The sequence below is a fragment of the Alexandromys fortis genome, unplaced genomic scaffold (genome assembly GCF_014885135.2).
Source record: "Alexandromys fortis isolate MF-2015 unplaced genomic scaffold, M_Fortis_MF-2015_v1.1 scaffold_222, whole genome shotgun sequence".
NCBI lineage: Eukaryota > Metazoa > Chordata > Mammalia > Rodentia > Cricetidae > Alexandromys > Alexandromys fortis.
The window spans coordinates 533,203-548,261 of record NW_026068108.1 but is presented as its reverse complement, the minus strand read 5'-3'; the positions used below and the strand labels follow the sequence as shown (position 1 = coordinate 548,261).

Genomic DNA, 15,059 nt, shown 5'->3' with positions numbered 1-15,059 from the left:
GTCTCACTATGTAGCCTTGAGCCTTGAACTCACTGCAGACCAGGCTGGCCTTGAACTCAGAGGTCCACAGGCCTCTGCCTCCACAATGCTGGCATTAAAAGCCTGCACCACCATGCTCTTTGCCTTCTGTATTTTGAGGTAGGATCTCTCTTTCTCTGTTGATCTGTGAGCTGAGTTTCTAAGAGGTTCTCCTGCCTGTTGAGATTACAGGTGTACAACATTACATCGACTTTTTTTTTTTTTCTTTTTTGACAGGGTTTCTCTGTGCAACAACAGTCCTGGCTGTTTTGGAACTGGATTTGTAGACGAGGTTGCCTCTACTTCCCAAGTGCTGAGATTAAAGGCCTGAGCCACTACTGCCTGGCTTTTTTTTTTTTTAATGTAGTTTTTGGTATTGGATTTGAGTTATCCAGTCCAAATTCAATGACTGGCTGGACAAAAGTCTCCAGATAGACAGGTCTTTCCCCAGGCACCCTTCCCCCCACTGCACAGAAATAGAAATAAACTCCTTCTCACTCCTGGACCCTCACAAAGAGTGCACGAAGTCGGGATTGATGCTGAATCTTTTTTTTTTTTTTAATTTTGCTTTCTTAAAGCATGTGCTGAGCTGGAGGAGGGAGCAGTTTGGCAATTCAAAAGGCCCAGCAACTTGGGCAGCGGCATGGGGAAACCGGGAGAGGGTGGGGTGTCCCTCTGTCCCAGGCCAAGGGGTAGCAAAGCCCGCGCTAACTTCATAAAATACAAAATAAGGGAGAGGTGACAGGAGGGAGATTGGTAAAATACAATATCTTAGGGGACTGGCAATAATAAAAAATAAGGTTCATTATTTACAAACAATTTCTGTTCTTGGTCTCTGTACAGTAGGAGGTGGGGGTGTGATTGTGTGTGCATGTGTTCGTGTGTGTGTGTTCGTGTGTGTGTGTGTGTGTGTGTGTGTGTGTATGAGGGGCCAGAAACAGTGGTCGTGTTGGTCACTATGGGAAAGGAAGCAGGAGTGGCCCAGTGAGTGGTTTTTTGGAGGAGAACAGATGGGAAGAAGAGGGAAGAGAGTGGCCAGGGGAGCTGTCCAAATGTCCGGGGACATAGAGGGATCCCAGCCACAACAGGGACAGAATGGCTGGGGAGAAGAAAGACCCTCTCCCCTAGGGCAGAGGGCCCCAGGGCAAGAGTGGGAGCTGGATCTGGGTCAATGAGCAATAGAATGCCTCTTCTGGGTGCCAGTGTGTCCGTCCTGTGTCCTGGGTCTCGGAGAGGCCTAGGAGAGTTTGATGGTGGTGTTGGGGCCCAGATCCCTGAGGAGAGAAGAGATCCATGTATGAATCTATTCTGAGATGCCCATCACCCAGATTTGAACCCCGTCTAGACCAGGGAATCCTCCCCCGAGAGGACGACCCTCCCCTGGGAAAATGCCCCTCCCCAGAGAGGATGCCCCGCCCCCAGGAAGATGCTCCTCCCCTGTTCTGGGAGGATGAGTCTCAGGGTGGTGCAGCCTGAGACCCTGTTCCTCTGCTCACCTGTCATGGAACCACTCCTTGGGGTGGAAGAAGTTGGGGCTGGTGCCATTGCCATTAGCATCCTCTGGCCAGGTCTCGCTCAAATACTTGGTGGTTTCATGGGTGCCGTCCACATAGTCATGCCGGAGGTGGTCCTGGGGCCTCGGTTCTACTGGCCCCCCGGGTTTGAGCTCCCAGCCTTCTGGGGGCTCTACAGGCAGTAGGGCACCTCGGCCATCTTCCCATGAACCTGTCCCATCATCGTAGAACAGTAGGCTTCGAGAGGGCACTGGGTAAAAGGAACAAGGTGAGTCACGGGTGCTCCTCAGGCATGAAGAGCGCAGGCTCTGAATCTTACAGGCTAACTCTGAATTCTGGTCCTAAGGATTCCTGGCTGTGTGAGCTTGGGCTAGTCACACACACTCCCCTCTGAGCTTACTGAGCATCAGTTTGTTGATCTGTAAAATGGGGATAGTAGAATCAGTCTCATGGAGAGTCAAGGATTCAATGAGCAATACAGAGTAAGGGATTGAAACTGTGCTTAGTAAAATCACGAGCTCAAAAAAAGTCGCACTCTGGGGTTGGAGAAATGGCTCAGAGGTTAAGAGCATTGCCTGCTCTTCCAAAGGTCCTGAGTTCAATTCCCGACAACCATATGGTGGCTCACAACCATCTGTAATGAGGTCTGGTGCCCTCTTCTGGCCTTCAGACATACACACAGATAGAATATTGTATACATAATAAAAAAAAAAGTCACACTCTGAGAAAGAGAGTGCTGATTGGCTTACTGAAAATGGGGATCTCCCCCCCCCTCTTGTGGTACTAAGGATCAAACCCAGAGCTTCATGCATGCTAGGGCCATGGATACTCTGCCTCCAGGGTACAGAGCTGGCTTGCCCATCCTCCCACCCTAGTCTCCCTTTCTCTCAACTTTATATTGGGACAGGGTCTCACTGAGTTGCTCAGCCTGACCATTTTGTAGCCTGAGTAATCCTTAAGCTTGCGCTATTCCTGCCTTGACTTGAGAAACTGAGATCAAAGGCCTATAACTTGAGGATCTTCTGAGAACTGGGTTCTAATTCTACCACGCCACTTACTTCTTGGGAGACTCAGGGAAAACTTTTCTTTTTAGTTCTAGGCAAGTTCACTCTTCGGAGAGGTCAAGGGGAGGAAAATGGCTGTTTGTTGGACACCTGTGCCATGCATTATACAGCTCACAGCAAATGAAGTCTTATACAAAACCTTGAAAATGAGGTGTTTTAAGGCCGCTCATCCCAGAGCTCACCATTAAGGGTCCCTGGAAGTCTGCTTTCTGGCTCTAGGGTCTGCTGGCTGCCTCACGGCTTCCCTTGAAGGGTCTAATCTGTGGGAATCTGTGGGAAAGGCGGCCCCTGGCCTTGTGTGAAGCTGCAGTCCGGAAACCAGTCTGCTCAAAGAGCCACCTCCTTCCACAGGCGTGCCCTCTGCCCTGCCCTGCCCGGCACTCCTTCAGAGGCTCATCCGTGCCCTGCCTTCCCCTCCCTGGTTACATCCTTCAGCCCTGCTCCTGTTCCCTTCTCTATTGTGACTTCTACAGCCTAGGGACCCTCACCCCCAGTCACAGCCCTCCCAGAGTGGATTCCAGTCCCTCTTCCACGTAGTCCTCCTCCCAGCTCCCTCCCTCCTTCCAGGCCCTCAGTGTTTTGCTCTTTCCTCTCTCTGACTTCTTATCTGCTTCCTCTTTCTCCTCTGTTGGTCAGATTCCTGCCCTATGGGCCTGCCTGAAGTGGCTTCTGCCTCTGAAAGCCAGGCTGTTCTTTGTCTGTACTGACTCTAGCCTTGCTTTTCTGGCCCTGTCTTTCCCCATTTCAGGAGCTTGTTCAGAAGGCATGGTGCATGCTCACCTAGTCTACATGTACATGTAAGGACAGCAGCTTCTGGGTTCCAGAACCACCTCCTAGAGAGCCTGAGACACACACCCTGGGTCACACACTACCCCACTGGGGTGGCACTGGGCACAGCTGCCGCTTTCACACGGTAGGCGCTCCGTGGAGTCCCAACACCTCGCTGTGGGTTCTGTGTGCCTCAGAATCTTTCTTTTTTTGTCTTTTGTTTTTTAGAGACAGGGTTTCTCTGTGTAACAGTCCTGGAACTCTGTAGACCAGGCTGGCCTTGAATTCACTGAGATCCACCTGTCTCTGCCTCGCAAGTGCTGGGATCAGAATCTTTCTTAATTCTGTGTGTCTGGCAGTTTCTATCACATTAGAAATGACTGAAGATGGGCACTTATTTGCTGTCTCAGTGCTAAAATACAAATGGTGCTTAGCCAATCCGTCATAACCACTGCCACCCTCATACACAGAGGTTAGACCCATAACACTCCACTGTCCTTGAAGGCTGCCTCCTCCAAGTCACACCAAAGGATCTCAGAGAGGCAGACTTAGAGTCTAGTCCCAAATGTACCACTGACATTAAACACGTCACAGACCCTCGCTGTGGCTCCACATTCTGTCTGCAAAGTTAAAGTGTGGAGTGAGATAATGCCAACCCCAATCTTCATTTATCTGTCTGTTTGTTTGGAGACAGGATTTCTCTGTGCAGCCTTGGCTGACCCAGAACTCGATCTGTTGACTAGGCTGGTCTTGAACTCAGAGATCCACCTACCTCTGCCTCCCAAGTGCTAGGATTAAAGGTGTGCACCACTACTGCCTGGCTTCCAACCTCAATCTTCGAAAAATATTTATTCTTAATTTTTTAAAATGTATATGGGTATCTTGCCTGCTTGTGTATCTGTGCGTGTGTGTGCTTGGTGCCTTCAAAGGCCAGAAGAGGTTACTGGGCTCCCTGGAACTGGAGTTACACACAGCCATGGGCCCCCATGTGGGTTAGGAATCAAACCACTGATCCATCTCTCCAGTGCTCCAAACTTTTTTAAGACAGGGTTTCACTATGTGGCCCTGGAATACCTGGAACTCCCCTTGTAGACCAGGCTGGCCTTGAACTCATGCAGATCCTCTGCCTCTGCCTCCTGACTGCTAGAACTAAAGTATACCTGGCAGGACTTTTCTCTTGTATCTGACTCCACCCAGAATTTGAGAGGTACTCACTCTGACTGACTGTGTAGACGCTGTCAGCTGCAATGGGGTCTTCCTTCACAGTCTTGGGGATGGAAGAAAATGCAGGAAGGCAGGGCCCGAGGGAGCCCAGCACCAGAACGAAGCACAAGGCTGCCACCTAGTAGTAGACAGAGCAGCCATCAGATCTGGGGCAGGGCGGGCCTGCAAGACTTCCCCCCACCAACCACTGGCTGCAAAAGGCTCAGCTTTCTCTCCCGAGAAAGCTCTCCAGAGCCTGCTGCTTCCTCCAGGTGGAGGCTCTTGCCCACATTACCCTAGACCGAACCCAGGGAACACGAAAGGCAGGGGCCAGAGAGAGGAGGGAGGGTTCTGTTTCTCACCCACAGGGAGAGAAGTCAGGAAAGGAAGAACCGGGAAGGGGAAAGGGTGGGTTGCAGATGTGACTAGGGTGGGGGACATACCCTCTCAACACACTCTCAGCCTGAGCCCCAGGAAGTTGAAAAGAAGGAGCTAAGGGTCCCTGGGGAGCTCCAATCCCTCGGGATTTCAGAGGCAACACGTGATGTGTTCATCGGGAGGAGACAGACTGATGGAAGAGGGCCAAACAGAGGCGGACCTGTCCTAGGTGTCCTTTGGGGGCTCTCAGAGACTCCCTGTCACCACACTCCCTGCGGCTGTGGAAGCCACTTTCCCAAGGACCCGCCGTCCACCAGATTCAGGGACATCAATCACAAATCTGTTAGAACTGGCCTGGTCAGGCCACTGACCCCTTGCACCTCTCCTAGAGAGCGGGCCTCCAGAGGAGCTACCCACTGTGACCTGGTGCCAGGGAGTAGCACCTACCATGAGGCAGGTGCCCGTCTGGGTGGCCGCCATCTTACAAGGTCTGGAGATCTTGCTGGTGACCAGAGTCTGGAGTTTCTGCAGCTGCTGGAGCAGGGTCCTGAGGAAGGCACGGTAGTCACCAGGGGAGATCAGGCACAGAGCTGTGTCTAACACCCTAAGGAGCCCGTCCTGCTCCTGACTGGGCCTCCATGCTTAGGTGACACCTCCTGCTTGGCTCCTCTGCAGGGACTAGGGACCTGCTCCATGGTGGAGAGCTGGGTCACAGACACATCAGCTTTCCTCCCCTGCAGCCTATAGCACCCTGCTTCGACAAGACAGATGCTTGCACAGTGTGTCGTGCGGTCAGTAAACGACAGGCATCGTTTATACGAGTTTTGTTGCTGGTTTTACTGCTATCACAACACCTGTAACACTTTGGTTTTATTTGTGGACTTCCATGTAAATCTCCGATGCTAAGTGAGGGCAAGAACTGTGTACTACCCAGCAAGGAATCCTTTGTTAAAGAGTTAATATTTTCCACTCTGCCGGGTTCATGCAGTTCCTGAGGTGAACAGCAGGTGGCGAAATAGTCCTAAAGCTCTTCGATATTTAGTGGCAGAGGTAGCTAGATGCAGTTTGAAGGCTCCGCCCCCATCGTGATTGGGCGTGAGGGTGGAGTCGCGAATTCTTTAAGCCAATCAGGGCAGTGGTTGGGTTTCGCCCGAGAAGCTGGAAGGAGAAAAAGTAGCAAGGGTTTTCCCCGAGGCGGGAACAGGAGGGTGCCTCTTCCTAGGTACATAGGAAGTTCAGGGTTCCTGTAGGTTGTCCTCTAACCTGCACAGGTGCCCACACACAGACACACACACACACACAGACACAAACACACACACACACTAAATAAATGTAACTTAAAACTTAAAAAAATGTAAACAGACAGAAACAAAACAAGGGAGCTTAGCACAGTGGTAAAGCAGGCTAGTGCACACGAGGTCCTGGGTTCAAGTGCATGTGCAGCTCAGAGCACTATCTAGAATTCAGAAAAGTATTCTTCTAGGCAGGGTTCCTCTGTGTAACCTTAGATGACCTAGAACTGTCTGTGTAGACCCAAGTTGGCCCTGATCTCAGAGAGATTCATCTGTCTCTGCTTTCTGAGTGCTGGGATTAAAGGCTTGCACCGCTGTTGTCTGGCCGGGTGAGCATTCTTTAATGCCACACGCCTTGTTGGTTTTAGTGATTGTGTCTTACAGAACCTTCGCACAGTCCCGCCAGTCAGGGCTGCTGTCATATCCGTGGTGCCAAGAACACGGAGGCCCAGAGAGGTCCACAAGACACAGCAGAGTGGACAGGAGCCCAGAGCCCAGGGCTGTGATTTCCTGCTGCGTTCCAGGTGTCACGTGGGTTCCCTGGCACAAAAGTTCCTCAGATAAGTGCAAGGGAGTCAGTCAGGGTGCTTGTTAAAGTGCGGTTGCGGAGCTGGAGAAAGGGCTTAGTAAAGTGCTCACCCAAACATGAGGATCTGAATCTGGATCCTCAGCACCCACGTGAAAAGACCAGACATGACCCAGGCATGTTGGTGCGCACCTTTAGTCCCAGTACTTAAGAGGCAGAGGCAGGAGGATCTCTGAGTCAAGGCCAGCCTGTCCAGGACAGCCAGAGCTTTATGATAGAGATCCTGTCAAAAAAAAAAAAAAAAAAAAAAAAAAAAGCTAGGCACGGAAGCCGGATATGCTTGCTATAGTGCTGGTGTGTCAGGGAAGGGGACAGTGACACAGGACAAAACCAGCCAGTTCAGCCAATCAGTGAGTGTCAGGCTCAGTGAAAGACCCTGCTGCAGATGATAAGGTGAAAAACAGCCAAGGAAGACACCAGATGTTGACCTCTGGACAGCACACACACACATACACACAAAGGTAACATACAAATACACACACAAAGATGACACACGAATACACACAGAGAGATAACAACACACATTCACAGAGATAACACACACAGATTACACAGAAATAACTTACACACACAGATAATACACACATAGTAACACACAGATAGCACACTCACAAAGATAACACACAGACGGAGATAAATCCACACACAGAGATAATACAAACACATTCTTGAGAGCACACACATACACGCACACACGTGCGCGCGTAAGTTATGTAGATTCTGACCCAGCAATCTTAGAAAAGTCCTGAAATTTCTGAGCTCTTACAAGCTCTCAGGCCATAATGAGGAACTGGCTTTAAGTAGAAGGGTCTAGGCCAGCACACTAAACAGCCATGGGGACTACTTGCAGGTACACTAAACACTGCAGAGAGAGAGGCTCCATGGTGGAGCCATGGGCTGCTTTGCCAAGGGACTTGGGCTCAGTTCCCACATCAACATGGCAGCTCATAACCATCTGGAGCTCTAGTTCTAGGAGATCCAATACCCTTTTTTGGCCGTCACGGGCACTTGCACGCATGTGCTGCTCAGACATCACCAAACACTCATCACATGAAACAAGCAACAGCAGCGCCGATTGCAGTCAGGCACAGGGACACACTTGGTACCTAGTACTTAGCAGGTAGAGGCAGGGGAATCAGGAGTTCAAGGTTGTCCTCAGCTGCGTAGCAAGTCTGAAGCCAGTCTACACTATATGAGACGTCTGAAGCCAGTCTACACTATATGAGACGTCTGAAGCCAGTCTGCACTATATGAGACGTCTGAAGCCAGTCTGCACTATATGAGACGTCTGAAGCCAGACAAGATCTACACAGATTGCTGGTCCCTCCTGCTGCAGTGAGTGAGTCAGCAAACCTAACTCTGTGCCTGAGAATAAGCATTTCTTTGTTTTTGTTTGTTTCTTTGAGACAGGGTCTCTCTATGTAACCCTGGCTGTCCTGCTCCCTGTATACACCAGGCTGGCCTTGAACTCACAGAGATCTTCCTGCCTCTGCCTCTCAAGTACAGGGCTTAAAGGCCTGCACCACCATGCCCTGAAAGAGAAAATAAGCATTTCGGTTTTTTTTTTAATTTTAAAAAATTCTTTTGGTTTTTAGAGACAGAGTTTCTCAGTAGCTATGAAGCCAGTCCCGGCTTCATATGTAGATCTTGAACTCACAGAGATCCACCTGCCTCTGCCTCCTGAGTGCTGGGATTAAAGGTGTGTGCCACCACCACCTGGTGAGAATAAGCATTTCTAACAAGTTGAGGGGCAGTGCTGACCCTGACACTGTGGGGGGGCAGTGCTGACCCTGACACTGTGGGGGGCAGTGCTGACCCTGACACTGTGGGGGGGCAGTGCTGACCCTGACACTGTGGGGGGCAGTGCTGACCCTGACACTGCAAGGTGGTGCTTACCTGGAGCGCGTCTGTCATTGATGGGCATCTTACCAGCCTGTCAATGTCTAGTGTCAAGTGCAGTCAAGGACAGCTGGGAAACAGGGACTGACAAGATGACAGAGCTCCCAGTTGCTGGGGTACATTTTGGGGTACCATCCTGACCTAGTTATTCCAGAGCCAGCCACCACCTTTAGTGAGGTAGGAGGGACACAGGGTACCACTCACCTGTTGGCATTCTCCAGGGTTTCCACCTTCTTCCACAGCTCATTGTTCTCTGATGTGTATGTTTCCACCCTGGAAGGGTCAAGCAAGCATGGGCTGGAAGCACCCCCACAGGCTCACCTGCCCCACAGCTCCTGCCCCCCACCTGCCTGCAGCTGGGTTCTGGCTGAGGCTGGCGCACCCAGCGGGCTGATGTCCTGGCCCACAGAAGACTCACTTCTTTTCTAGACATTCCACGTACTCCTTCTTCTTGCGGCGGCTCTCCTGGGCAGAGATCTAAAAGAGGAAGTCCCAAAGCAAGGGTTACCATAGCCCTGTGTTCACTTCCTAGGTGGTCCCCAATTTCAGAACTGACATCACCAAGGGACAGAGCCCTCTTCAGTGGAAAGTTCCCCATAGTCTTAGGGTAGGGATGGTTCCAGTCTTACTTTGTTCTTAATTTTCCTGCGTACCCTCTTCAAGGCCTTCTCCTCAGCCTTGGTGAGGGGGAGTTTGGTGGGGATGGGGTAACCCTCGGCTATCAAGGTCCGCTTCTCCTCTTCTGTCAAGAGCAGTGGCCCTGATGTGCCCTGTAGTTTCTGAAGAAAACAGATAATCTCAGGTTCAAATTTTTTGTACACAGCACTCTGAACCTCAGTTTCCTCCTTGGAAAAGGGGAAGCATCTGAGTTAAGTCCAGTAACATGCATCGAATGTCAGATGGCTTTGGGGAGCTCCTTTGCCTGTCCTACCCAAGAATCCACAGTCCCAAAGCTCATTATCCAAGGGACCCCTAAACAGCACCTCCCTCAGGTCACTCCCTCCCTAGGGTTCAGGATCTCGTTCCATGTTGCCCCCAAACACTGCTCCTTGGAGATAGCCTGGGTCACTGCCAGGTTCATAAATGTGAGGTTCTCAGCTCCATCACAGCGAGGCTTCTAGGCCTCCCTGGACATGTTCTCGCTGCCTCTGATTTCCATGCATCTTGAGGCAGAACAGAAATCCCCCCTCTTCTTTGCCAGATGGGCACTTCCCTGAAACTGATGGGAGAGGTATCAGATGTGGGGCGTCCCGACCCCTCACTGATCAGGCACCGGGTAAACCTACCCATTGCCTCGCCTCCAGGACCAGCCCATCCCTAGTTGCTTACGTGAGGGGCAGTGAGGAGTGGAGAAGTGGAAATGGCTGTGGAGGAGCGGGCCATGGGCCGGACAGGGCTGGAAGGGGGCAGAGAGCGGGGACTCTGGGAGCCGTCACTGTCACTGCCGTGGCTGCTTGGGGGTGTTGGAGGCATCTGTACAAGGTCCTCTGCAAAAAGTAGAGGGCTAAGTTAGTATGGTTGCACCCCATGTCTTCTCTGACATCATGAGTTCAGCTGAACGTGTGCCATGCCAGCCCTGTCCCTGAAGAAAATGTGCCTGCCAATAGGTCCTTAACCTCCGCAGGAACATCAGAAGCCCCTTGACAGTCCCAGGAAGACATCTGGCACCCCAAAAGATGACTGATGAGTACTGCCTATCTTTGACAGTGCAGTGGAAGCCCCCTGTAACTTTGATGAGGAGCCCCTGGGCTATATGCTCCCCTACCTGTGGCTTTTGCAGGATTTGGGTTCTTGAGAGCCCCAGCTCTACAGTTCAGAGGGGACTAGGCTCTCTAACCAGATCCAGGGTGGTGCAGGCTAACCAGTGTCCTCCCATTTTCTTTTTCCAACTCTAAAATGCTGATCCAATTTCAAGGACAGGGATTACAGCCAAGGGTGAGGAGTGAGTTTCTCCTCCACACTGTCCCCTTCCTGGGCAGAGCAGCAGGAAGGTCAACAGTCAGCAGGTGTCAGAAAGAGATGTCTCAGAGGCTTAGCAGCTAGCAGAGAAAGTTCTGGGATGGCAAAGAACCCCGGGAAGCTCTAGGAGTGGAAACCTGGGCTGTGTGACCATGCATGCAGGGTCTGGCATGGGTTGGCCCCACAGCAGGCCTCCCTCTTTCCTTTGACACATACTTGTCTCTTACAAATCACATTCTGAAAAGAATGCTGGGCTTGGAACCCACAGACCTGAGATCAAGTCCTGACTGTGTGTCTCCAATACATGTGATCTTAGTGAGATTCCTCCTCTATTGAGTAAGATTGAAATGACTCTGCTCCAAGTCACAAGGATGCAGTGAGCCCGTAAGTGAGGGGACTGCTTTAGGAACTCTACAGTGCGAGGTGTTTTAGCACAAACCTCCACACCTTGTCAGGCTTCCCTTCAACACCTGTGGTACCTTATTCACATTTCCAGTTCAGGGCTCGACATACGTATAGTAGATGTTGACTCAATGTTGACAAATTGATAAGGTGGGGTTGTAACAGTTGTGCTACCCTTTCTCATTCCAGTAACTCACAGAAGCTGACTGTGCCCCCTTGACCTAGTGAGCTGTACAGGCTCCCTGTGGATTTGCTATCTGCATGCCCATATCGCGACTTTAGGGTACAGAATTGTCTTCTTGTTTTACTTTGGCAATACCTGAGACAATTAAGATGGTACCTAGTAAACCTTGGTTGGATGCATGGATAGATGGATGGTGTTTGGGTAGATGGTTAGATGGTTAAATGGATAAATTGATGGATGTTTGGTGGATGTGTTGATGGATAGATGGGCATATGGATGGTTTGTTAGTTGGATGGATGGATGAGTGTGGAGATGGATGAATGAATGGATGGGTGGGTGGTAGAGTGATAGATGGATTCACAGATGAATGGATAGACAGATGTGTGGATGGATGGGTGGGTGGGTGTGTGGATGGGTGGATGGATGGGTGGATGGATGGATGGATGGATGGGTGGATGGATGGATGGATGAATAGATGGGTGGATGGATGGGTGGATTGATGAATGGGTGGGTGGATGAGTGGATGGATGAATGGGTGGGTGAATGTGTGGATGGATGGACGAATGGGTGGAAGAAGACTGATAACTATAAGGTGGCCTTTAGTTAGTGAATGGATGGAAGGAGGATCAGCAAATGAAGTGATGTTGGTAGAATTGTGACAGTTGAAGATTGGGTAAAGAAGGGATGGAAAAAATAAGGGAGCAAGACAGATAAAGAGCAAGAGGTTGGAAAGGTGAGAACATTTGGGGGAGAAGTGGGAGTTTTGAGGGAGGTTGGAAAGGTGAGAACATTTGGGGGAGAAGTGGGAGTTTTGAGGGAGGTTGGAAAGGTGAGAACATTTGGGGGAGAAATGGGAGTTTTGAGGGGCAGGGGTACTCTAGATGCTGTCTGTCTGTAAGCAGAAAGAGTCTTTCTTGTGCATGCTTACCTGGCATCACCTTGAGAAACTGGCTCACTTCTGGGGCTTCTGCCTTGACTACTGGCAGCTGAGTCATTTCTCCTGGGGCCTGAGAATGAGACAGGTTCAGTTCCATCACCTGCCCCTGGGACAATCCTCACTATGCTACTCACCCTCCTCCCTCCTGCAGGTTGGAGATCTACCCTGCATAGTTGGAAGAATGGCTGGCCTCAAGAGTCCTAGGCTCAGGCCGGAGAGAACAGAGAGGCAGGTTCTCATGTTTGGAAAAGCCTCACTACACCTATGAGAGAGAGCGGTGGTTACATAGTGAAGGTCAGAATGGAATCTCAGGAAGCAGGGTTCCTGTGGCCTGGGGCTATGCCACCTTCCGGGTAGATACTGAACGACCCTTCATCAACTATGAAAGCCATGTAGGTCTTGGTATGTGGTTGCCATGAGGACGAGAGGTCATGTTAGTTTCATGGTAGCCATTCAGGAGGGATTATTTGGTCAAGGCTCAGAGAAAGCCGAAACGTGCCATGGATCCTGGGATAGAAATGGGCGTCTGGTCCATACACAGACGCTCGCAACAGTGAGAGCCCTTGAGGGGCTTCACATAAGGCACGATGAAACTAGATGAACATTCTTAATGAGTGTGCATTCCTATTTGTTTACATCCCAAAGGACTGTGAACTTCACCAACATATACGTAAATGGTGATCTCGGTGAGGAGGGTGTGACTCTTGGGATTGGCTGTCCTCACTGAGTCTGCTGGCAGCAGAGATCACAACACTGTGTAGGGACAGAGATCTGAACACAGGACAATGAGGAGGAATCAGGGAGAGTGCAGGGTATGCAGGAGCCTGGCCATTCCTTGGTCTACACCCAGCTCAATGTCAGTGCCACAAAGAGGGGACATGAGGGGACCATGTAGAGTGGCGGAGGCACTTTTGTGGTTCAGATGGTTCTTTACAGACTGGCTCTGTGCCCTGCACCACTTACAGAGGGAACCTAACAGGAAAAGGAGCTTTGATATTTCTGACTTGGTGATTTGGGGCTGAACTCCTGGGAACTTTTGTTTCCTTCTCTGCTGTGGTCCCTTCCTCCTTCTGATTTTGGCTGACCAGTCCTGGTCACTAAGGATCTAGCTGGCTGTCAATCAGTACCCCCCTTTCAGATGTCCTTGACTGGTGCCCTGAAAGCCTTCTCTGCTTGTGCTCCCTGGAGGATGGTGAAGGGGTGGTCAGTGTGGGAGGCAGAGAACCCTCAGCCCCCAAGGTTCCCAGTTCATGGAGCCCTGCTGGGGGGGGAGTCCAAGACATCGGGTGTCACTCCCTCTGTCTCCCTCCCTCGGCCCCTGTCAATAGTCTCTAGGCTCACCTGGTGAGGGATGGGCAGTCTGGAGATGGGACTGAGGCCCAGCAGTGGTGGGGTGGCCATGGCAGCAGCAGCCATGGCGGAGGAGGCAGCCAGAGGGTCAACGGGTAGCTCCGGGCTCTGCTCCTGCTTCACCATAATGGAGCACAGTTTGTGTCCCAGTGCCCACGCTCCACACTCCACATCTGCAGGGGAAGGTGAGGTGGGAAGGGACTCAGCTTCAGGGGCTCCCGGAACAGAGAGTGCTGACGGACTTCCGGACTTCTGCCTACTGCTGAGTACCCTGGACTGAGGGTGATATCAGAGTGCCCGTCGGGGTACACTGATATCACTGGGCAGGAAAGCTGGCGCACTCTGCTGAATCTGATGTGTGGGCTGGAACCAGAAGCCACGGGAGCATCTTGCATCTGCACACTCACAGAACGGGCTTGACCACAGCGCCTAGACCTCCCTGACCTGCTGTGCGACCTTAGGCAAGCTGCTTATCCTCTCTGAGTCTGTTTTCTCATGTTTAAAATGAGGAAAGTGGGCCGAGGAGATGGCTTGGTCTGGAAGGGGATTGCTGTGCGAGAATGAGGACCTTAGTTCAGGTCCTCAGCACCAGATAGAAAGCTGGGCACAGCGGGCTGGAGCAGTGGCTCAGAGGGTAAGAGCACTGCCTGCCCTTCCAGAGGTCCTAAGTTCAATTTCCAGCAAGCACATGGTGGCTCACAGCCATCTGTAATGACATCTGGTGCCCTCTTCTGATGTGCAGGCATTTTTAAAAAAAATCTATTATGCACACAGTATTCTCGGTATTCTGTCTGCATATACACCTGCACACCAGAAGAGGGCACCAGATCTCATCATAGGTGGTTGTGAGCCACACCATGTAGTTTCTAGGAATCAAACTCAGAACCTCTCTGGGAGAGCTGTCAGTGCTCTTTTTGTTGTTGTTGTTTTGTTGTTTTTTGAGATAGGGTTTTCTGGCTGTCCTGGAATTCTCTTTGTAGACCAAGCTGGCTTCGAACTCACAGAGATCCACCTGCCTCTGACTCCCGAGTCCTAGGATTAAAGGTGTGCGCCACCACCACACCCAGTGCAGCCAGTGCTCTTAACTGCTGAGCCACCTTTCCAGCTCAATCCTCGGATTATTAATTTAAAAGGAATAACTCTGGCTCTTTTGACTGCTTCCCAGCCACCATGATGTGAACCACTCCCTCCCACCTTCCCTGCCAAGACAGACTGAAGGTTGATTAAGAGGAGCTCCTGTTCTGATGAATAAGACCCAGAGATTTCTATAAAGGCGATAAGATCCATGTGCACCCTCAGATGATCTGTTTCACACATTGTAGCTGCCTGAAAAGACGCTCAGCTGCTCGTCACTTTTAGATTTAGATGTGAAAGGAGAACAAACAGACTGACTACCTCTGGGTGCAGGGGGATGACAGGGCAGGGAGGTATATGGGGGTGACAGGATGGGGCAGGGAGGTATATAGGGTGACAGGGCAGGGGGGATAAGATGGGGCAGGGAGGTA

The 15,059-nt window shown here is 51.1% G+C and overlaps 1 protein-coding gene across 2 annotated transcripts in view; it reads right to left on the bottom strand.

Moving 5' to 3' along the window:
- Positions 1-557: 557 nt before the first annotated feature.
- Creb3l1 (cAMP responsive element binding protein 3 like 1) overlaps positions 558-15,059 on the bottom strand; it is a 41,767-nt gene continuing 27,265 nt past the window's right edge. The window contains exons 3-12 of one of the 2 annotated variants that reach the window (XM_050124305.1): positions 13,546-13,727; positions 12,196-12,274; positions 10,052-10,209; positions 9,376-9,501; positions 9,141-9,199; positions 8,927-8,995; positions 5,393-5,492; positions 4,580-4,706; positions 1,515-1,782; positions 558-1,292 (exon numbers count right to left, since the gene is read on the bottom strand). In XM_050124305.1, coding sequence (XP_049980262.1) covers positions 1,256-1,292; positions 1,515-1,782; positions 4,580-4,706; positions 5,393-5,492; positions 8,927-8,995; positions 9,141-9,199; positions 9,376-9,501; positions 10,052-10,209; positions 12,196-12,274; positions 13,546-13,727 — 1,205 coding nt within the window. In that variant the 3' untranslated portion in view covers positions 558-1,255. Of the gene's footprint in view, positions 1,293-1,514; positions 1,783-4,579; positions 4,707-5,392; positions 5,493-8,926; positions 8,996-9,140; positions 9,200-9,351; positions 9,502-10,051; positions 10,210-12,195; positions 12,275-13,545; positions 13,728-15,059 lie in introns of both variants that reach the window. The other variant, XM_050124304.1, reaches the window with a different exon arrangement.